This window comes from Chiloscyllium plagiosum, unplaced genomic scaffold (genome assembly GCF_037043375.1).
Source record: "Chiloscyllium plagiosum isolate Xiang-an unplaced genomic scaffold, Cpla_swu_hap1 HiC_scaffold_26, whole genome shotgun sequence".
Lineage (NCBI taxonomy): Eukaryota > Metazoa > Chordata > Chondrichthyes > Orectolobiformes > Hemiscylliidae > Chiloscyllium > Chiloscyllium plagiosum.
This window is the reverse complement of record NW_028270164.1, coordinates 58788255-58811788: the sequence shown is the minus strand read 5'-3', so window position 1 is coordinate 58811788 and position 23534 is coordinate 58788255. Positions and strand designations below refer to the sequence as shown.

Sequence of the window (23534 nt, the reverse complement as noted above, 5' to 3'; positions counted from 1 at the left end):
AGGGGGAGAGCGCGAGAGGGGGAGAGCGCGAGAGGGGGAGAGCGCGAGAGGGGGAGAGCGCGAGAGGGGGAGAGCGCGAGAGGGGGAGAGCGCGAGAGGGGGAGAGCGCGAGAGGGGGAGAGCGCGAGAGGGGGAGAGCGCGCGAGAGGGGGAGAGCGCGCGAGAGGGGGAGAGCGCGCGAGAGGGGGAGAGCGCGCGAGAGGGGGAGAGCGCGCGAGAGGGGGAGAGCGCGCGAGAGGGGGAGAGCGCGCGAGAGGGGGAGAGAGCGGGGGGCAGAGAGAGAGCGGGGGGCAGAGAGAGCGGGGGGCAGAGAGAGAGCGGGAGGCAGAGAGAGAGCGGGGGGCAGAGAGAGAGCGGGGGGCAGAGAGAGAGCGGGAGGCAGAGAGAGAGCGCAGAAATGGCTGCCTCGTGGGGTCATAATTTTAAGGTGATTGGGGGAAGATATGGGGGAGATGTCAGAGGTAGGTTCTTTACGCCGAGTGGGGAGTGTGTGGAATGCACTGCCAGTGATGGTAGTAGAGTCAGAGGCATTAGGGACTTTAAGAGACTGCTGTACAAGCACATAGATGACAATAAATTGAGGGGTGTGCGAGTTATATTCATTGAATCCCTGCAGTGTGGAAACAGGCCCCTCGGCCCAACAAATCCACACTGACCCTCCGAAGAGCAACCCTCTAGACCCATTCCCTTACCCTTTCACTTGACAGTTACCCATGACTAATGCTTTCTTGAATACTGTGGGCAATTTAGCATGGCCAATTAACCTAACCTGCACATCTTTGGACCGTGGGACGAAGCCGGAGCACCTGGAGGAAACCCAAGCAGACAGGGGGAGAATGTGTAAATTCCAGACAGGCACAACATCGTGGGCCAAAGAGCTGTGCTGTACTGTAATATGCCCTATGTTCTAACCTCCACATTATCTGTTGGAATGGTACTAGTGTACTCTGCTTCAAAACTGAAGCAAAGTCTTGATTTAGTGATTCTGCCATTTGTGCTTTCCACATAACTCTCCAGTCTCATCCTCCAATCAACAAAATGTTCACTTTAGCTACTCACTTCCATTTTATACATAAAAAAACTTCTGCTGATTTTGTATTTTGCATTAGTTTTCTTTTCACCTTTTAAGGAACAACCAAGGGTTACTAAAATATTTCCCAATTTTCCAGCAGGTTACTTGCCATTGCAATATGGTGTGCCTTAGCTTTTGTTTTTAAAATACCTTTAACTTCCCTATTTCGCCATGGATGACATTTATCTGCCCCTACCCCTCCACTCTTTCTATAATCTCTATCCTATTACTGATCAGAGTCAGGCTTGGGCTGCTAAGTGCTAAGTATCATTCATGTTACAAGTGCCACACAATGACCATCTCTCCATTGAATGGCATTACCATTGCTGAATCCCCCACTACCAAAATCTCTGGCCCAGAAACTGAACTGGTGCATAAATTCCATGGCTACCAGAACAGGTCAATCAGCTGGGAAAAAGGAGATGAATATTCACCTCCCAAGTACTGATTTTCAGTTCTTCACCCGTTTTTTTAACTATGCATTCACTCAGTTACAAAGTGAACCAGTTTGATTGTATCACTCTCCGAGGACTGCCTCTTCCTGTCAGATAAACATCCATTAACTGGAGTAAGATTTCCACCCTCCCACATGCCATTGCACTAACTGCAGTTGATCCTTTTATAAATTCATTCACTGAATGTGGGTGTTGCTGGCTGGGCCAGCACTTATTGCCTGTCTCGATTTGCCCCTGAGCGGTAGTGAGCTGCCTTTTGGAACTGCGACAGTCCACTTGGTGTAGGCAGACCCATAATGCCATTGCTTGAACAATTGGATCTACAGTTATTCATAAGTGCCTTAGAGTTTCTAATTGCTCAGGAACTGCAGGAAACTGCTCTCAGGTGACCCATCATTCTGCTTAAAAGTACATTTTGCATATAATTCAATATAAAAAATGTTTCAGTCTAACACCCTTAATTATTTAATTGCACATAGATTTTTATTACATACAAGTTGGGACCCCTTCAGCCTTAGTAGCTTTACTTCACTGCAATTTTATCCCCTTAGATCAATGTAATTGCTAATTATTTATAATTATTTTATGCAACCTGTTTGGACATGTTATGACACTTGCAGGGTAGGTGGGACTTGAACCTGGAATTTCTGGCCTCGAGGTAGGGACACTGATAACTTACATACCTAGTTACTGTTGCCTCTTGGTTTAGCGTATCATTTGGTTCACCCTCTTTTTGTCAACCTGTTTCACAAGCTACTTGGCTCACCCAACTCTTACCCAGCTATGCTCACAGGTCAAAGCCTGTGAACATCTCCTCTAGCTTGATATTCTCTCCATTGAATAGGATAGAGTGGAATGGAGCCAATGTAAACTTTACAGATGAGCCACAAGTAGATCTGTTGTACGATTCCCCTCTTTATGGCTCAATTTAGTGAATAAGTATCAACTTGAAGGTCAAATGTTCTCTTTTTGTACCAGTTAAAAATATTCTGCATTCTCTTCATATGCTCCTTCCTCCATACATATACAAAGACTTTGCAAGTTTATTTGCAGTTTCTACTGTTATGGACCAGACCGAACCCCCTCAAAATATACTATGACAACAGCCTAACTATTTGTTATTTTAAAGTAAGACATTGCATTCCAGATGTAATTTGATTGGTGAAACTACTAATTAAGCAAAATACACTATTTTTACATGAGTTAAAATACAGACATAGAACATAGTACAGTACAGAACAGCCCACGATGTTGTGCCGACCATTGATCCTCATGTAAGGTAAACCTAATGTACGAACCTTCAAATTTCTGTGACCACATGCATGTCCAGCAGTCTATTAAATATCTCCAATGACCTCGCTTCCACAGCTGCTGCTGGCAACGCATTCCATGCTCTCACAACTCTGTGTAAAGAACCCGTCTCTGACATCCCCTCTATATTTTCCTCAAACCAGCTTAAAACTATGACCCCTCGTGTTAGTCATTCCTGCCCTGGGAAATAGTCTCTGGCTATCGACTCTATCTATGCCTCTCATTATCTTATATACCTCAGTTAGGTCCCCTCTCCTCCTCCTCCTTTTCTCCAACGAAAAAAGTCCGAGCTCAGACAACCTCTCCTCATAAGATAAGCCCTCCAGTCCAGGCAGCATCCTGGTAAACCTCCTCTGAACCCTCTCCAAAGCATCCACATCTTTCCTTTAATAGGGCGACCAGAACTGGACACAGTATTCCAAGTGCAGTTTAACCAAAGTTTTATAGAGCTGCAACAAGATCGCACGGCTCTTAAACTCAATCCCCAGTTAATGAAAGCCAAAACACCATCTGCTTTCTTAACAACCCTGTCCACTTGGGTGGCAATTTTAAGGGATCTATGTACCTGCACACCAAGATCCCGCGGTTCCTCCACACTGCCAAGAATCCGGTCTTTAATCCTGTACTCAACTTTCAAGTGCAGCCTTCCAAAATGCATCACTTCGCATTTATCCAGGTTGATGCCACCTCTCAGCCCATCTCTACATTCTGTCAATGTCACCCTGCAACCTATAACATCCTCTATACTGTCAACGACACCTCCAATCTTTGTGTCGTCTGCAAACTTGCTAACCCATCCTTCAATCTCCTCATCCAAGTCATTAATAAAAATTACAAACAGTAGAGGCCCTGTGGAACACCACTCACCACTGACTTCCAGGCAGAATACTTTCCTTCCACTACCACACGCGGTCTTCTGTCAACAGCCAATTCTGTATCCAGACAGCTAAATTTCCCTGTATCCCATCCCTCCTGAATGAGCATATCATGGGGAACCTTATCAAATGCCTTGCTGAAGTCCATATACACCACATCCACTGCTCAACCCTCATCAACTTGTCTAGTAACATCCTCAAAGAACTCAATAAGATTTGTGAGGCATGACCTGCCTTTAATCAAGCCATGCACTTCCAGATGGTCATAAATCCTGTCCCTCAGAATCCTTTCTAACACCTTGCAAACAACAGACGTGAAACTGACTGGTCTGTGATTGCTGGGGATTGCCCTATTTCCTTTCTTGAAGAGAGGAATTACATTTGCCTCCCTCCAGTCCTCAGGTACGACTCTGGTGGAGAGCGAGGATGCAAAGATCTTTGCAAGCGGCGAAGCAATCACATTTCTCGCTTCCCAAAGCAGCCAAGGACAAATGTGATCTGGCCCTGGCAACTTGTCAATCTTAACATTTGTCAAAATTTTCAGCTACCTCAATCTCTATCTGTTCCACCATGCTTACCTGCTCCTCAATGGTTTCATTCACTACAAGGTCCTTTTCTTTAGTAAAGACAGAAGCAAAAAAGTCATTTAGGTCTTTCCCTACCTTCTCAGACTCTATACACAAGTTCCCTATGCTATCCCTGATCAGCCCTACTCTTTCTTTGATCATTCTCTTATGACCTGCCTCACATACGTGTAAAATGCCTTTGGATTCTCCCTAATCCTTCCTGCCAAGCCTTTTTCGTGCCCCTCCTGGCTCTCCTCAGACCATTTTTGAGCTCCTTCCTCGCCTGACAAAACAAAAAGAATTGTCTTAACTTTACCAAAATGCTTAAAAAATAATATATTAACTACTAATTAACTGTTCGAATATAGTAACATCCTATAAACAAACCCGTGGCAACAGCAAATTCAGTAAAATAGATTGTCTCACATGCAATTCAAGCAGCAGGAAGTGAATCTCAGTTTTTAGCTGTAATTAAGAGGGGAATAAGAGCTCTCACATCCAGCTTCAAGAGTTCAGCAACTGCTGAAAGCTAAATCTAAAACTCCTGGTTCGGCGGGAACTTAACTCCACCCATTCAGACTGCTTCTACCGTTCCAACTTTAACAAAAAAAAGCCCCAAGGCCTCTCAAGCTGTTTACTTTATTGGCTTTGAGCAGACCCCTGGCACCTCTGTCTCTATCCTCTTTTATTGAAGAAGGGTTAAATATAGCTCTTATAGCCATATTACTGTCACACCAGTCTAGTTTTATTAAAATCAATTCACTTTAATGTTGGTCTTGCATTCAGATTGTTTAAAATAAGGGGATCCACTGTTCAAAGCCTGGAATTAAGAAAAATTCTTACTTTTTGCTGCCTTGGAGCGAGTGCGTATTCCCTCATCGGCATTGAATATTTCTTCTCCTTTCACCATGATATCCCGCAGCCTCTTGTCGTCTGTGTTTATGCCATGTTGTAAGAGTTTACACATTGCTACGGTGCTGTAGAGTTAACACAATCTGTTTAGTGACCAGTCCTGAAATACACAATAATAGCCTCTTTATAAAAAGTTATTGAGTCACACATATTATATGGTCTTTTTAATAGACATTTCTCATATTTTGAGGTGAAGGACATACTGGGGGGTGTAACGCTTTTTAATTTTAATTTCACAATATCACTATCAAACTTAACAATAGCACATGCGCGCAAACACCAACGGTTAGATCCCTCTAAGAACGTCAGATTGCCCCTCAAATCACAATGACAACAGCTTTGAAATATCTTGTGCTTTGTTTTTTATTCACTCACAGATGAGGGCGTTGCTATGTGTGACATTAACAGTAACCTCTTCTCTGATGAAAGCGGATTCATTTAGCACCTTGTCCTTTGCCTTCACAAAATCTCACTTGGTGCAGTTAGCAACCCTTTTACTGATTCTATGTTTAAAAAAGATTGAGTTGCTTTCATCTTAAACTAATTCTTACACAGTTCCCATCTTTAAAAGATATATTAAGATTTTCTCATACTTTTTGTGGTTGGACAAAACTGCTTTGGGTATCCTGCCCTTCAGCTTCATGGGATGTGTCTATCCACCCTTAAACTATATTTACTTTCCAAGCCTTTGGTAATTTCTTTACATTTTTACCCTAATCTTTAATTCCAATCCATCTCTCAGCCAGATCCCTTTTCAATTTATCGTAATGGGTTCCCACTCCAGCTGAATTCTTTCACAATTGATTGAACTTTGTTCTACTCCAGAATTACTCAAATTCAAATGAATTAGATTAGATTAGATTAACTACAGTGTGGAAACAGGCCCTTTGGCCAAACAGGTCCACACCAACCCTCCGAAGAGTAACCCACCCAGATTCATTTCCCTGACTCAGTTTACCCCTGACTAATGCATCTAACACTATGGGCAATTTAGCATGGCCAATTCATCTAATCTGCTCATCTTTCTGGATTGTGAGAGGAAACCCACGCAGACACAGGGAGAAAGTGCAAAGTCCACACAGACTGTTGCCCAAGACGGGAATCAAACCCGGGTCCCTGACGCTGTGAGGCAGCAGTGCTAACCACTATGCCCACCCTGTGATCACTGTTTCTTAAACAAACAATCTCCCATTGAAACATATTCCATTTCATTCCCAGACAAGTTCCACCAATACTCACACTGAGCTGGTCAAGAAATTTCTCTTCAGCACAATACAGGAATTCCTCTCCCAATCCAACCTTTTACTCTGATATTTCAAGAGCCTGGCTCAGGAAAAGGAAGCCTGTCATTATCACTATCACAGACTACAAAAAGTCTACTATAGTCTTTGTGTCTTTCTGCAATTTACTTGTGAATGTACTCCAAATCCATCTTGGTCTACCCATATTATTCCTGTGACTGATCCCTCCTATTTTTAAATTGCAATTTTAACACTGGCTCTACATCGGATATCTTTACCAAACTTGCCACACTTCCCCAAATCATTATCCTGGTTCCTAGAACAGGACAGATAGCACACCTGACTTTTCCCTCATATTGCCCATAGAAGAGAGGCTGCCGACTCGTCCACTCAGACATAACAAATTCTAGAGCAGGTTTCCCGGTGGGTCCAGGCAGACTGCACAGAAACTCAAGCAGAGGCTCCAGTTGATTGTGAACGAGGTGTGCAAACACCATTATCAGAGACTGGAGAGAGAAAAGGAACAGTGAACTCAAGTTACAGACCGGAGCAGAAATAGGGTAACTGTAAGAAATAATAACCATCCCTTGACCGTGCTCCCACCTTCAATACGATTGTAACTGATCTTTGACCTTAAACCCACTTTCTACCAAATTCGCATGTGCCTAGATTCTCGCAGAGTCCAAAAGTCTATTTATCTCAGCCACATACATTCGCACCAACCCATTTACCACAAGCCCCCATACCAGACTCCCTGCCCAGTCATGACACCCTCTCCTACCCACCTGCATTACACTGAGCGTTTCTGCTTGCTGCATTTTGCTGAGGATTGCTCGCAGAATCTGATCAAGATTGTCTCCTAACTGTGAGCCAGCCTTTGAGATGAGTGTAGAAACCAGTCGCCCAACAAATGCTGCTGTGTATTCAGAGGTTCGGGGATCAAGAAGCTGGCTCACCACTTGCATGACGTACCAGAGCCCATTGTGACCTTGGTCATCATGCCATTGTGCTATTTGCTCCAATGCTACAGCAACATAAGCTCGCAGACATTCACCACCATTCTGTAAGAGAAGACTTCAGTGAGAGAGGAGGTTTCTTCATTTCAGATGTACCTTATTTCATTTCAGATGTATCTCACATCGCACTCATTAATTAAATCTCCCCATCTATTACATACCATTGGAGCAGAAATCATACAGGAAACATTTTTAACTTAGAAAGCTACCTGGTGAAGAACATAATGGGAGTCATTCAGTCTCTTCATACTTTTACGAGCATGGTTACAGAATTAAGGCAGGCAGCTGCTAAACCAACAACCCGCAGTCACTAATTTATAGAACGGACACATGAATCCCCAATTAATCCCTGCCACTGGCCTAAATTAAACCAACACAAGTCAATAATTGAAACATTAACTTTTAACTTTTAATATAGCAATTCTAAACAAATCCTACATTCTCCTATATTAAACGCAAACTAATCTAAACATGATGCCACATTCTCTCCCTATAATATTATTCCTACACTAATCCCAATATGCCACAATCTGCATCAATCCCAAATTAATTCCAGTGCCTAAAACCACACATGCATAGAATCACAGAAGTATTACGGCGCAGAAAGAAACCATTTAGCCCATTACCTCTGCACTGACAGTATTAATGCTGATATTAATCTCCAGCTAATCTTTCACTCCTGCCATAACTCTATCAAACTCAACAATCTTTAATCTCAGATTCCCAGAATTTGCTATAATTTGCTTTTATAATCCCACTGCTTTGTTCTCTCCCACCCTAGAAGCTCAAATCACCTTTATTGATCAGAAGAGCTTGGTTTGGAAAGCAGCACTTTACTGTCTTATTGGGGCCTCACCTACCTGCATCGTTGCATTGTCATCCGTGTGCAGCGTACACTGAGCAACAACAGGAAATGCCTGACAGATCAGCACCTCTGACAGTGGCAGCTTGGTGTTTCTCACTACTGTTGTCAGTATGTCAATGGCAGTCTGCAGTCAGATAAATGTTTCAGTGTCAACATAAGTCATTGCTTGGGAGTAGAGTTGACACAATTATGCATACGAGAGAAATACTCACCGCACACAGGCCAGAGGGGATTTTATCAGGTGGCGCATGCATTATGCTAATAAGAGTTGGAATTAACCTCATCTGCATGGGGCCCTGACAGGCCTCAATTTGAGCAAGCTCCTTGAAGATGTCCTGTGCCAATGATGCCACTACTGGATCTGGAGATACAGAAGTGAGCAAGCAGAATTAGAAAATTAACCTCTTGTGTATAGCATGCATAAGATTTCTGGTGAAGTCAATCAACCTGATCAACACTGGAACAGAAACACTATGCAGTCAGCACGCTGAGTGGACTTCACAAACGTATCACAGGTCAGACAACCCAGATTCTAATATCATTTCAAGTTCTCTTAAACCATGGCAGCAAATCCCGAGATTGGACATTCAAATCTCAATATGTATTCATTTGATTAGAAGGGTGTCCTGATGGGTAGGGGAGCTTGGTTTAGTTAACTCTGGTGTGGGGTGGAGTGAGAGTGCAGTGATCTGTCCTATACTTTCTTTTCTCTCCTGTTAGTTAAACCAACTCCCCTTCTAACCAAATGAATACATGGTTCCTGCATGCTTCACGAGGATGATTTACCATCTTACATCCAATTCTAAAGTCAGGGGACCTCCAAACTTGCTCAACAACACTTCTCTCAAACAAAGCCCATTTCCAAGCAACATTTTGGTTCCAATTTAATATGAAATCAAACATGGTAGAACAGTGGCTCAGTGGTAAGCACTGTTGCCTCAGAGCACCAGGTTCAATTCCAGCCTTGGTGACTGTGCGGAGTTCGTACGTTTCCCAGCATTTGTGTGTTACTTCCAGGGCTCTGATTTCCAAAGATATGCAGGTAAGATCAATTAGCCACACTAAGTTGTCCTGTATTGTCCAGAGATATGCAGATTAGGTACAACCTCATGGTAAACGTGGGATTACAATGAATACAGTGGGGGGAAGCTGAGTCTGGGTGCAATATTGTTTAGACGGTAGGTGCAAAGTTGACGGGACGAATGGCCTCTTTTTAACACCATAACAATTCTATGAATTGTTTGGCCTAAGGATAGTGAAGGCGGCATTTGGTATGCTTCCTTTATTGGTCAGAGTATTGAGTACAGGAGTTGGGATGTCATGTTGCGGCTGTACAGGACATTGGTTAGGCCACTGTTGGACTATTGTGTGCATTTCTGGTCTCCTTCCTATCGGAAAGATGTTGCGAAACTTAAAAGGGTTCAGAAAAACTTTACAAGGATTGGAGGATTTGAGCTATAGGGAGAGGCTGAACAGACTGGGGCTGTTTTCCCTGGAGCATCGGAGGCTGAGGGGTGACCTTACAGAGGTTTACAAAATTATGAGGGGCATTGATAGGATAAATAGACAGTCTTTTCCCTGGGATCGGGGAGTCCAGAACTAGAGGGCATAGGTTTAGGGTGAATGGGGAAAGATATGAGAGAGACCTCAGGGGCAACTTTTTCACGTAGAGGGTGAAATGTATGGCATGAGCTGCTAGAGGATGTGGTGGAAGCTGGTATAATTACAACATTTAAGCGGCATTTGGATGGGTATATGAATAGGAGGGATAGGTTTGGAGGGATATGGGCCGGGTGCTCTTAGGTGGGACTAGATTGGGTTGGGATATCTGGTCGGCATGGACAGGTTGGACCGAAGGGTCGGTTTCCATGCCGTACATCTCTATGACTCAATGCTGATTACGTTGCAAGACGATTGAAAAATAACAAGACAAGTACATTGACACAAAGCAGCAGCAAATGATCTGACTCATACCGTTGCTATATTTGAGAAAGATTGCAATGGTAAGGGGGCAGACTTTATTTTCGACACTAATAGTGAAGGCAGGATCCACAGTGCAAACAACACATAATGTCTCCATGACCAGGGTCAGCACCTCAGAACTGAACTGTGTGGCAAGATGCATCAAACCATCCAGGATGCTGGGAAGGAACGGCTGTAAAACATGTGTACACTCAGAGAGTTTCAACTGGTCACAGTATCTGTGAAGTAGGAAAGGGGATATATATTAGACCGGCTAATTGACTACAACCCCAACTGTAATAATAAATCAATTAAATACATTATATATATATATATATATATATAAAACAGAGTAGGCACATCCGGTTTGTATTTTTTTTGTTTTTAAAAAGGTCTCTAACCTCGTAAAAACCGTAAGAACTTCAGATGTTGGAAATCAGAACTGAGGAGCGGTCACCGGACCAGAAACATTAATTTTGATTTCTCTTCACAGATGCTGCCAGACCTGCTGAGCTTTTCCAGCAACTTCTGTTTTTGTTTCTAACCTAGTGGACGGGACTTGTCAACGGATGGCATTGTTATGGATTTCCAAGGACAATCATCTTTCATACATGAAATTAGCAGCAAAAATGAAAACACGGAATTGGAAAAAAAGAGACAGAGAGAAGGGTAAAAAGAAACATTCTCTGGGATTTGAACTAGGATATCAACATTTTGCGATATCTCTTATGAACCAGGCCAGACTCCCCTCAAAACATTTCAAGAAGGTAACCCAGACCCTAATTTTTCTGGTTGTTTTAAGCAGGAGTGATGCAGCTGACCCAACTACTTGGTTTTAAACAAAACAGAATTTATTTACAGAGTACTAAATAAAACACGAACAAAAGAGAACAGAAAAGAGAATAATTTAACCTATCTGAAAACCCAACCAATTCTATCGCAACTTAATGACGCTGTTCCAATTTCCTGCAACATCCCTATAAACACACCCCATGAAAAATAGGTAAATTCAAACGCAGGTTCTTATAAGACAGATGTCAGAGAGAGAATCAGCATAGAACCTTTTTTCCACTGTTGCTGTTTCTTTGGGTCCCCAGCTAAAAAAACTAAACCAAACTAGAAAATCCCTGAACTGGGAGAACTGACCAGTCTCCTTTCATTGTACAACTGTTTTTTTAAAAAAAGCCTTTTATCTCTGGCCATTTTAAAACAACACTTCTTTAAAATTTGCATCTTACCCCCAGATGGCTCGCACAGCAGAGATTCGCACTGATGGTGGCTGTGTTTCATGCAAACCACTGACAGTTGCTTGTAGAAACTGCTGAATCAATTCAGGAGTCATTACAGTGGCAAAGCGGCTGGCAGCCCAGAGGGCACGGCCTAATAGGAATGGAGAGACTGCGAGAAATAAAGACAGAGCAAGCCACACACACAGCAAGAGCGAACCACACGGTGGTGGTGGGGGGGGGGGGGGGGAGAAAGAAGAGAGAAAGGGTGACAGAGAAAATAAGTTATAGGCTCCATATGACAACTCCATCATTCTGCAATACTAATGTAATCAACATGTTGCTTTATTTTTCAAATCTGTTTGGAAGCACATCATAATTTAATGCTTAATGTATTTACAAACCATTTCATATATTCTTTAATGATTTTGTACCTTCCCCTGCCTCCCCCCTCTCAGGAACTTGAAATATCATTTTTTTCTTTCTCTGTCTACAAACGCTTCCTGATCTGAGTATCTCCATTTTCTGTTTTTTTATTATTTCACATTTCCAACATCCACAGTATTGTAAATTTATTTATGCAAGTAATTTAGCAGCAATAGCTAATATTTAAAGAACTCATTCATAATTTGTAACAAATATACATTCCATAATCAATTTTGAAACATCCCTCAGGAATTGCTGTGTAACTGCTGCTAACAAGTTAAAACCGTATAAGATTAAAATGAAATTTAGAATGCTGCCAATAGATAGCAAGCCAGAGAACTGAGGGAATTTCAGAACTCAGAAAATGTACAGTAAGATACAGTTAAGTCCCAGTTTTAACTTGTTCCACTTTAACATGGGTGAGTTAATGAAGCCTGTGTGTTTCGCATCACGTTTTGTTTTTAACTCATTTTCTGTTGAGTTAAACACAGGGTCGTGTGACCTGGTCAGTGTCATTTTAGACTGGCCTCTGTCACTCAAAGTCCTCATTCGCTACTCTTCCTGTCTCTTGGTGCTCATTTTCTGGATCTTGGTCACAATAAGCATTCTGCAAAATGGTAAACAGGACTGGCTGGAGGTTTGGTGAGAGGAAAACAAAGTCTTTGACAAGGTCCCAATGAGAGGCAGATAAAGAAAATAAAAGCAGATGTAATCCAGGATAATTTGGCAAGTTGGATCCAAAATTACTTCATAGGGTGTTTTGGAAGGTACAGTCTGACTACCCAAATCTCATTCCCTCTTTCCACAGATGCTGCCAGATCTTTTGTCTATTTCTAGCAGTTTGTTTTTAATTACAGAGTAGGGTGAACTGAAAACCAAAAATGTTAAATTGTGTGATGGAAAATGTGGAGTGTATTTCCTGAACATTTGTCTTTGTTTTACAAAAATATGATGAAAATATTACAGTTGAGGTGAAAACTGAATAAATTAACAGAGGGAAGAAAAATTAATGGGTTTAGCACCTATGAAAGTGAATAAATCTCCAGCACCTTGGAGGTATATGCAGAAGAGAAAACTATTTGGAATAAGGTTCTAAGGTTGCTAAGGGACGCAAGGAAGGAAATAGTAGGGGCTCTGACCATCATTGTTCAATCATCCTTGGCTACACACGTGGCCACAAAGAACTTGAAGACTGCTAACATTGTACCACTGCTATAAACAAGGGAACAGGTCCGACAGCTAACCCCAGAGATGGGTAAATTATTGGAAAAAAAATTGAGGGTCACTATAAACAATTATTTAGAAAGGCATAGTCAGGAATGATAGGTTGAGGGAAGGTCATGTCAAATGAATTGGACTGATTTTCCTGCAGACACAAAGGCGTGAAAAGGTTAGTGCATATGAAGTAGACTGGAACAAAAGCTTTGAGTCATTCCACCAGGCAGACAGACTGATCAGAAAATGAAAAAGGTGCAAATAAAAGTAGCAACTCTGATACAAAATTATCTCAGTGGCTGAACGCACATGTATAAAATCAAAACGTTGCTGGAAGGTTGATTCCAGGGTGTGTGGCGTGTGGAATCTACAAGATTCAATACTGATCCCTTGCTTCTTACATTATACATCAAATGATTTAGACTTAGTATTGCAAAGTAAAACAGTACAGATGAGATCCTCTGGCCCATTTGAGTCTGTACTACCACAAATATACTACTACTTTAATATAGAGGGCACGATTAAGCAGTCTTTGGATGACAGTCATAGACTGCAGAAAGCTATCAATGGATAGATCAAATGAGCTGAGAAGTGGCAAATACAACTCAATCTGGAGAGCTGAAAGGAATACATTTAGCGATGGTAAAAGTCACTACATTGCAGGACGGATGTAGTGACACAGTGTACAATGGGGATTTGATAAAAATCAGAAATTAGCCTCGAGTAAATATGGAATTTGTTGCACTGTTTTCATTGGAACAGAGAATGCTGAGGGGAAATTAAAATGGAGGTGTGCAAGATCAAGCACACAAAGTGAAAGTAAAACATCAAAATTCCTTAACAGGTCATTCAATAACCAGGGACCAATAACTAGAATTCCTACAATATGGAAACAGGCCATTTGACCCATCAAGTCCATGTCAACCCTCCAAACAGCATTCCACCCAGACCCACCCCACCACTCTGCATTGCCCATGACATGAGAAGAAAGTTATAGATTAATTTATAATTGAGTTTTATTTTCATCCAGAGGGTGTTGAAAGTTCATGGACTAAGGGGTGCTAGAACAAAACCTCTAATCATATCCAAAAATGAAAATCCACTTTAAGTGCCATATTGCTATGAACCAAGAGTTTGGAAGGTGAGATAGGCTGGATAGATCTTTGCCAGTCAGTGCAAACACAATGGACCAAATGGGTTCCTTCAGTATTGAAAATTTTCCACACTTATAAACTATCCAGAAATTCTCAGAGGAGTTACAGTAGGAGTTCGATAAAGAATAATGCTCCCTCTACATTCTAACAATCTGGGAATGATGTATGCCATGGTCTACGGAGCCAGGTTCAGACTTGCCCACACCAGTGACTGCCAATACTTTGGTCACCTATACCCGGGTCAGACCTGAACCCAACTGGATGATTCACTTCATCTGACTTTGGGTTTTCTCTAACTTCTTTGTGGATTCTGTATGTATGCTTTATTTCATATTGTTTTTAGCCAACGGATTATTGCTCACAAATATATCTTTCAGGAGTTAATTCCCCAAGCTGGATAAATAATATGTTCCCAGCTCCTTCCGTTTGACACAGTACTTCCTAAGTTGCATCTGTTTTGAATCTAGTAATAAACAGGTGGACCAAGTGGGCAATAACTTGGTAGATATAAAATTACATGGGGAAACGTGAACTTGTCTACTTTGGTTGGAAAAATAGAAATGCAACAAGTTGTTTAACTTGAGAGAAATTGCAAGATTCTGAGATACCGAGGGATTTGGGTACCACAGTGCACAGTTAGTCTGCAGGTGCAGCAAGTGATTAGGATGGCAAATGGAATATTTTTGTATTTTGCAAGGGGGAATAAGAATAAAAATTTGGGAAAAAATTGCTATAATTGTACAGAGCTTTCTATAGTTTGGCTTCCTTAATTAAGGGGTCAACTGCATTAAGAGCAGTTCAAATAAGGTTTACCCAACTGACTGTTGGGATAAATGAAGAATTAACTTACCTGGAAATTTGGGCCTCTTTCCATTTGAGTTTTGTAGAACGAAAGCTGAACTTATTGAGACATACATGATCCTGAGGGGACTTGGAAAAATGGGTGCTAAGAGGATGCTCTCCTTACTGGGAGAGGCTAAAACTAGGAGAAAGAATTTCAAAGTAAGGGGATTCTTATTTTCAATGAAGGAGGAGGAGAATCTTTTCATCTCAAAGGGTTGTTAATCTGCGGAGTCCTCTTCCCCAGACAGCAGTGGAATCAAGTGAAAATGTATATTTTTAATGCACTTAGGTATATTTTTGATTGATAAGAAAGTCAAAGGATTGGTGGTGGTGGGGGTTTAAAACAGGCAAGTGGAGTTCAAAGTCAGAACAACCATGATTTTATCAAATGATGAAGTCAGTTAGAAGCCAAATGGCTTTTTTCAACTTCTAATTCACGGTTTCGTGTATGTAGGCTGGGTGTTCTGCAAGACCTCAGAGCTGCATCCTACCCGATAGGTTGAGATCAACAAGGACCACATTGGTGAGGAATCCATGCATGTCAAATTGTATCCGTCCATTCTTCACACTCTCAGTGATTATATTCTTCACAGAGCCGAGAGCCAACATACAAGCCTCATGAATCTTCCACCTGCCACAAAACAAGTCAGTTTCAATTCAAGGGAGAGTCTAAACAACAGCACAAAACATTAACAAAATGAGAAAATTGCTAGGAAAACTTAACAGGTATGGCAGCATCCATGGAGAGAAAACAGTGTTAACATTTTAGGTCCAAGTTCTGAAGAAGGGTCACTGGATCCAAAACGTTAAGTCTACTTTCTTTCCATAATGCTGCCAGATCTGCCGAGGTTTACCAGCAATTTCAAATTTTGTTTAAATTCCAGCATATGCGGTTCTTTGGTTTTTAATTTAACACAAAATATTATTTCAATCCACAGTGTACTGGGCACTACAACTAGGTGGCGTTTGTTCCTACTAATTCTTAGGGTCACAGTTAAAGAAAAAAACCATGACATTCACGGGAGCTAATTTCTGTCAACCAGTAACAGAACAACACTGGCAGAGGATGGGAAAATTCATAAGGAGCACTTGGAGAAGAATGAAAACCCTGAATCTTAACACTACAGGTTATTCAGAAGAACAAACAGCAATAGAAGTGCCAATTGATTCATTTTAGTATGACAATCTTCCCCAAAACCTCCCACCTCCCTTGTTCATTACACCAACTTAGTGCAAAAACATTATAGTAGTACAGAAGAGACTGCTTCAACCAAAGGAACTGATGAAAATTCAACTTGGAAGGATATGGAGCAGCAGTCATCACTAATGCATGCCACATGACAGTCAAGACTAGAAATAAACATTCCAGATTACAAGGTACACAGAAAAGATAAGGAAAATGATACTGGGAGATGAACACCCTTCGTAATTAAGGAACTATAGCCTGGTGCTGTAAGAAAAGTACAGATTTCCTAATGATATTCAGGAATTCTGGGCAGCACGATGGCACAGTGGTTAGCACTGCTGCCTCACAGCGCCAGAAACCCGGGTTCAATTCCCGCCTCAGACGACTGACTGTGTGGAGTTTGCACGTTCTCCCCGTGTCTGCGTGGGTTTCCTCCGGGTGCTCCGGTTTCCTCCCACAGTCCAAAGATGTGCAGGTCAGGTGAATTGGCCATGCTAAATTGCCCGTAGTGTTAGGTAAGGGGTAAATGTAGGGGTAGGGGCGGGTTGCGCTTCGGCGGGTCGGTGTGGACTTGTTGGGCCGAAGGGCCTGTTTCCACACTGTAAGTAATCTAATCTAATCTAAACTATTCCATCAGATTGGAAAATCACTCCTCTATTTAAGGGTGAATGGAGAAAACCAACAGGTAAGTCAACATCTGTTGTCAAAAAATTACTAATATACAATTAAAGTTAGGACAACTGAAGACTTTGAACATTTTCTGATTAGTGGAAGTCAGCATGAATTTGTCCTGCCTGACAAATGCAATTGAATTTTTATTTGTGAAGAGTCACATGAAATACTGGACAGGAGAAAGTACAGTTGAAGCTTACAGAATTGAAAAGTAAATGACCACCTGGTTAGCAAGCTCTGAACTGCAATAAACAGAATTTAGTGGCAACAGGCAGAATGCCTGTAAAGGTACCCCTTGTGGCCTCAACTATTCATTGTATTTATTCACACAGATGATAGGATAAAACACCACATATCATAGTTATATTCACATAATTGACAGCATTACAATCACTATCAATGAAAGCAAAATTGCAGACAGGTACAATAGCAATAGAATTTAGTGTAGCAAGTGTAAAATCATCCTCACATGATCTCAAAGTATAGATCACAGTACTTTCTAAATTGTGAAAGGCTGAAAACAGCACAAGACCAAAAACACCTAAGGTCCATAATCATAGTTCATTAAAATACAACGAACTGGTATACTAAATCATAAGATTAACGAAGGCCGGTCCTCGTAACATTTCTTAACAGAGGGATATGGACCAGGTGCTAGCAAATGGGACGAGATTAGGTTAGGATATCTGGTCGGCACGGACCAGATCTAAGGGTGGATCTAAGGGTCTGTTTCATCTGTACCTGTGTTTTTATTTTTGCCACCGTTTACCTATTATTTACTATCTCTGTTACTTAACTATGTGATCTGCCTGTATTGCTCCCAAGACAAAGCTGTTCACTTTGCCTTGGTACACGTGACAATAAATTCAATTGAATTCAATATCTAATGGACTGGAATTCTAGGAAGTAGGAAGTCATGAAAAAGCTACACAAACTCAAGATCACATCTGCAGTCATTGGGGTAGATCTGGCCACCATAACGGAGGAACTAGCCATACAACAAACGTAATGCAGACCAAAAAGAACGGTGCCTGGACTCTAAAGATTTGACTTGGAAAGTCTACACAAACTAGGAGTCCATTCCCTAGAACTGAAAAGGTTAACTTAAGGGGTTATTTAATCAAAGTTTTCAAGACACCAAGGGGAACAGATGTGGCAGACAGCAAGAATTGATTCCTGCTGGTTGGAGAGTTTAATACTTGGGGATACAGTCTAAAAATTATAGCCAGATCTTTCAGGAGTGAAGACAGGAACACATCCACAAAGGATTGAAGCAGCTTAAAACTCTTTTCTATAAATAGCTCTAATGGCTGACCAGGCTCAATGGGCTAAACGGTATCACTCAGGTTACCGACAGGCAATCATCTGATCCCACCTAATGGAGAGTGCACCCCAGGTCTGACTGCTACCACGACACGCACAGTTCATTTTCATACCAATGCACATTCCCATCACTCTTGGCCTGTTCTGCTTCCTGCAGGTGTTTGGTTGCAGCTGCTGCTAAGGCAATGGCACTCTCACTCTGGAAATCACTTGCAACAGCCTGCAGTAAGAAATCAGAAACTGTTAGCTCCCTGGAAGAAAAGGAGGCTACTGCTCAACATCCCCAAGCCAGATCAGAGGCAGGGTTGAGCCAGGTCCCCACCATTCTATACCAGCCTCTGGAAAAAAAAGGTCAGCCCCTAATCTTCCAGAACTGATCCTTGCACCTCTCCAGCATCAGACAGGGCTAGGTCAGACTTTTCCCCAACCTTTCTGGACAGGCCAGGCTTTTACCACTCCAAACCTCCCCCTACAAACACACCCTGCCACTGAGCATAAAAGAATTGGATCCTCACCCACCAACCCTGCTCAGGTCAATCCAACCACTGGGCTATAAAACGGTAATTTATTAAACAAAGCAGCTTTCACAGAACAGCACAATTACACTGACTCTTGAGTCAAGTGAAAATCAGTGGTGCAGCAGTACTATGCATCCAAACAATCCCCCCCTCCCTTACCAGCAGGAGATCCTGGGCAGAGATCCGCACAGAATACGAGAAGGTGTCATCATCCTCGTCCTCCACAAACTGATGAGGATTTCCTGTCCAAATCTTAATCTGCGGAGGGAGAAAAGCCACGTTTGCCTGACTCAATCTCAGAACCAATAAAACAGCCATATACTAAGTCCCTCACCATATCTTAGTCCAAAACAAATAGTTCAGCAAATCTCAAGGCAACATATTATTGAGATGTTCAATGAAGATCTGGCCTATAAGAGGGGATAGGAAGGGAAGGATATGTGAAAATAAAGCATAGGGAATCTTGTCTTCACTGTACAGGTTTTAATATCATTACATGAGATGCATTATGGGATAGCCAGGGTAGTTTTCAAGTGGGGCACCTGATTGCCAATGAATAACACTGACAAACATCAGTTCGCCAGACAGGAACCATGACAATCATCCAAGGCTATATAACACCTTGTCTGGTACAAACACATGCAGATAATTGAACTTTTGCTGTTATCCACACTGCTGTTAATCTGTCCGTAGAGTGCAAGAACTGAAATCTTACCTGCTCCTCGGTGATCTGCATGTACAGGATGATGTAGTATATCAGCTCAGGTAAGGCCTTCTTTACTGTGCTCTTAAACTTCCTGTTCTCCAGTAATGTGTGCACAAATTCAAAAATATTGAACACCAAGTTCTCAAACCCCAACACCTCACCTTAAAGGGCAAAACAAACATTTCACTCAACTTCCTATTCCATAAACAGTGTCAATCATCCAGACAGCAGTAAATCAGAGATCAAGTACATGATATGCCAATTACGGCAGGGTCAATGCTGCAGTCTATCAGGTAGTTCTGAGTGCAGCAGGGAAGCGCAGTTATGGCTAACTCCAAGCACCACAGGCTATACCAGATGTTACAATAACATAGCAAACCCAACGTCAGCTTCAATCCCTTCAAATAGGGATAGATGATGGCCTAATGGTATTATCGCCACACTATTTATCTAAAGACCTGGGTAATATTCTTCCACCATGGCAGATGGTGGAAAAGGAATTCAACCAGAATCTGGAAATAAGAGTTTAATGACGACCACAAAAGCATCGCTAATTATCAGGAAAAGCCTATCTGGTTCACTGATGTCATGTAGGGAAGGAAACTGCCATTCTCACCTGGACTGAACATGTCATTCCAGACCCATAGCAATGGGGCTGGCTCTTAACTGCCCTCTGGGAAATTAGAGATGGGCCAGCTAGCGATGCCCAGATCGCATGAATGAATTTTTAAAAAAAAACTTCTGGCTCCGTTCCTAATCGAGTCCCCCTTTACTTTCACTGAAGTGGTTCTTTTCCGGTTTCCCCAGTTCATTGATGAGCCAAGGCAAAAAATACACAAAGACTACAATAATGCAAAGCATTCAGCATAATCAGCATTTACTATCCACGTGAACAAAGATCTAATCATATGCTTTTCCACTTCCATTTAACTCTGTTCTTATCTAGTGAATTCCATAATCACACTACTCTATGAATAAAGGGATTTAATTTCATTTGTTGAGATCCCTTACTCTTATTTGCATTTCAACCTATAATTTTCAGTTTGAATTTGAAACAAATGTTTCCCAGTGCTTAGCATAGACATTTATGATGCTCATACTTACCATCAGAATCCACTGGGTCATCTACCTCTTCCATGTAGTTCACTTCTGTCCTCACATAAGTGTTAACGTTAAAGAAAACAGTAAAGCTGTTCTATCTCAAATCCTTGCATTGCCTCAATAACCTTTACTGACTATGGACACAAGTAAAGGCCACTTGTCATGTTTTAAGTTCTTTATCCCATGGCTTTTCCTCATTCAGCATCTTGAAATAAATCAGCCACCCCAGGTGCAAATCAACTGAACAAGGCAATTTTCTTTCACAGAGTGGCTCATGTATGAAATGAGCTTCTACAGGGAGTGATAGATATGGCTACAGTTACAATGTTTAAAAGACATTTGGATAAGTACATGAATAGAAAATGTTTGGAGGGATATGTGCCAAGCGCAGTCAAGTGGGACTAGTTAAGCTTGGGATTATGGTCAGCATAGACTGGTTGGACCTGTTTCCATGCTGCTCGACTTCATGACTCCATAAAATCATTTCCACTTGACTGTCATCACAGAATCCCTAATATGGAAGCAAGCTACTCAGTCCATCTTGTCAACACCAACCCTCCAAAGAGCACCCCACCCTGACTGAACCCCCCTGTAACCCTATACTTCCCAAAGTCAATCCATCTAAAACTGCACATCTTTGTACTGTGGAAGGAAGCCAGAGCACCCAGAGAACATGCAAATTCCACACAGCCAGAGGGCAGAATCGAACCTGGGTCCCTGGCATTGACAGGCACTACTGAGCCACCATGCTGAGCCCTGCAATTGTCTAAGGAACGAACACATTGCAAATTAGTGGAAACAGAATCTCTCTGAAACCCTGTGGTTAAAATAAAAATAGTCAGTTAGAACCACAAAGTTCTACCTGTCACTATTTTCTGAAAAAAAGATGCTGTTTCATCTCAAATATGGAATGGAAACTATCCTATAGACTTAAAAATTCATTCATTGGATGTGGGAATTGCTGGCGAGGCCAATATTTTTCTCCCATCCCTAACTGCCCACGTGAGTTGCCTTCTTGAATTGCTGAGATCAACAGAATCAGTCCTTTCTTGAAGAACAAAGAAGTTGCATACACATTACATAGAACTCTCAGTGGCTGCAACTACAGTGCAAAATTAGATGAAGTTCCACTCAGGAGTAGCCAGATCACTTCAGGGAAGCAAGGAAGTAACTCTACATTGGTGAATTTATTAATGAAAGCAAGTGAAGATTTTACAAATTCCACAGCCTACAAAGAGACTGTAAAATATGGGCACATCCAAAATTATGGAGGAACAAAGAAATCTTCAACCAAGGAAGGAAGAGGTCTCAGAACTTCGAAACAAACTTCAGTCAGGGTGGATATAGCAGCATCCGCACAGGCACAAGCCAATTGTAAGCAAGAAATCTTTGCTTTCATGCGCAGAAAACAAAGTAAGCTTGAGTCATTTAGAGAAAACGTTAATCATAAAACATAAACTCCCTTCAAGAAATATAACTTCAAAGTAGCCACAAAGCTATCCAGAGAGTAAAAGGACTCTTACATCTAAAGCAAATCACAGGTTAATATTCAACTTGTAGAAACTACACAAATGGCAGTGGGAGGTTACAAGAAAACTCAACCACAAGCTTTAAAGTTTGTTCCCAAAACTCCTGCAAGAACAGATCATTGAGCTCATGGAGATAGAATGTTTTCACAAAGTTTAAAGATGATCAGCTCAGAACTTGACAGGAATTAGCAGTCTTAACCACCTCAGTGAGATTACGGACTAAAAGCTTAACTGTTTGGAAATTCACAACTGAGCTTTGTAGACCGAAAGCAAGAAGCTTACATAAACTCTAACTCAGATGGCTAGTGCTGCCACAAGTGGCAAAAGAGAGATCTTCTGGAGGAGGAAAAAGCCACTTTACTACAAAATGTTCAGAATTGTGGGCGGCCCGATGGCACAGTGGTTAGCACTGCTGCCTCACAGCGCCAGAGACCCGGGTTCAATTCCCGCCTCAGGTGACTGACTGTGTGGAGTTTTCACGTTCTCCCCGTGTCTGCGTGGGTTTCCTCCGGGTGCTCCGGTTTCCTCCCACAGTCCAAAGATGTGCAGGTCAGGTGAATTGGCCATGCTAAATTGCCTGTAGTGTTAGGTAAGGGGTAAATGTAGGGGTATGGGTGGGTTGCGCTTCGGCGGGGCAATGTGGACTTGTTGGGCCGAAGGGCCTGTTTCCACACTGTAAGTAACCTAATCTAATCTAATTCCAGGATCAGCGTGAATGACCAACTGTAGCTGAAACTTTTCTCTAATTAATGAGCAATATCCTAGTCTTTCAAAAAGAAAGAATGGGGAAAGAGAACGAAAATCTTCATTTCATTCTGAGAGATGGCCTATGCAAGAAGGCTTTCCTTTCATACAGCTCCCAAATCAGAGCACCATACAGAAGTTTCCTATTAGAGCTACTTTTGGCTGTTTTTTGATGTTTGTCATCACTTTATCTCTGGGGTGCCTGTGCCTGCACCTCAAAATGCCAAGATGATACCATTACCTACAGAAACAGAAATTTCCATCTTAAACGCAGTGGACAAGCATTCAGCTCCTCACCTGCAGCAAAACATTCAAAATGGCTTTTGTGTTCTAATCTATTACATTTTCCCCTGGAACAGAAAGCAAAGCAGACTAAAAGGGGAAAGTAAATTTACCTCCTGGTCTTCCTTTTCAAGAGGTTGAAATCAATCAATCAAATTCTGGAGCTATCTCCTTTAAACTAACTTTTCCTTCATTTTTTAAAAATCTGCTGCTGCACTGAAGTCTTTGTATGGGTCACAACATGAGCTGCTGCCATTCCACTACACTGGTAGCTTAGTCCTCTCAGGAAACATGGGGAGCAAATATGTTCTCCATACTCTGTTAAAGAACCAAG

At 41.9% G+C, this 23534-nt stretch overlaps 1 protein-coding gene across 2 annotated transcripts in view; it reads right to left on the bottom strand.

Moving 5' to 3' along the window:
• The window catches only part of ipo9 (importin 9), a 74856-nt gene that overhangs the window by 16787 nt on the left and 34535 nt on the right, over window positions 1-23534 (bottom strand). For both annotated transcript variants that reach the window (XM_043717094.2, XM_087973782.1), the window contains exons 9-20: window positions 20649-20707; window positions 19554-19705; window positions 18998-19096; window positions 18434-18540; window positions 15631-15770; window positions 11514-11673; window positions 10288-10514; window positions 8526-8674; window positions 8309-8437; window positions 7218-7493; window positions 6772-6938; window positions 5123-5256 (exon numbers count right to left, since the gene is read on the bottom strand). In XM_043717094.2, coding sequence (XP_043573029.1) covers window positions 5123-5256; window positions 6772-6938; window positions 7218-7493; window positions 8309-8437; window positions 8526-8674; window positions 10288-10514; window positions 11514-11673; window positions 15631-15770; window positions 18434-18540; window positions 18998-19096; window positions 19554-19705; window positions 20649-20707 — 1799 coding nt within the window. The remainder of the gene's footprint in view (window positions 1-5122; window positions 5257-6771; window positions 6939-7217; window positions 7494-8308; window positions 8438-8525; window positions 8675-10287; window positions 10515-11513; window positions 11674-15630; window positions 15771-18433; window positions 18541-18997; window positions 19097-19553; window positions 19706-20648; window positions 20708-23534) is intronic.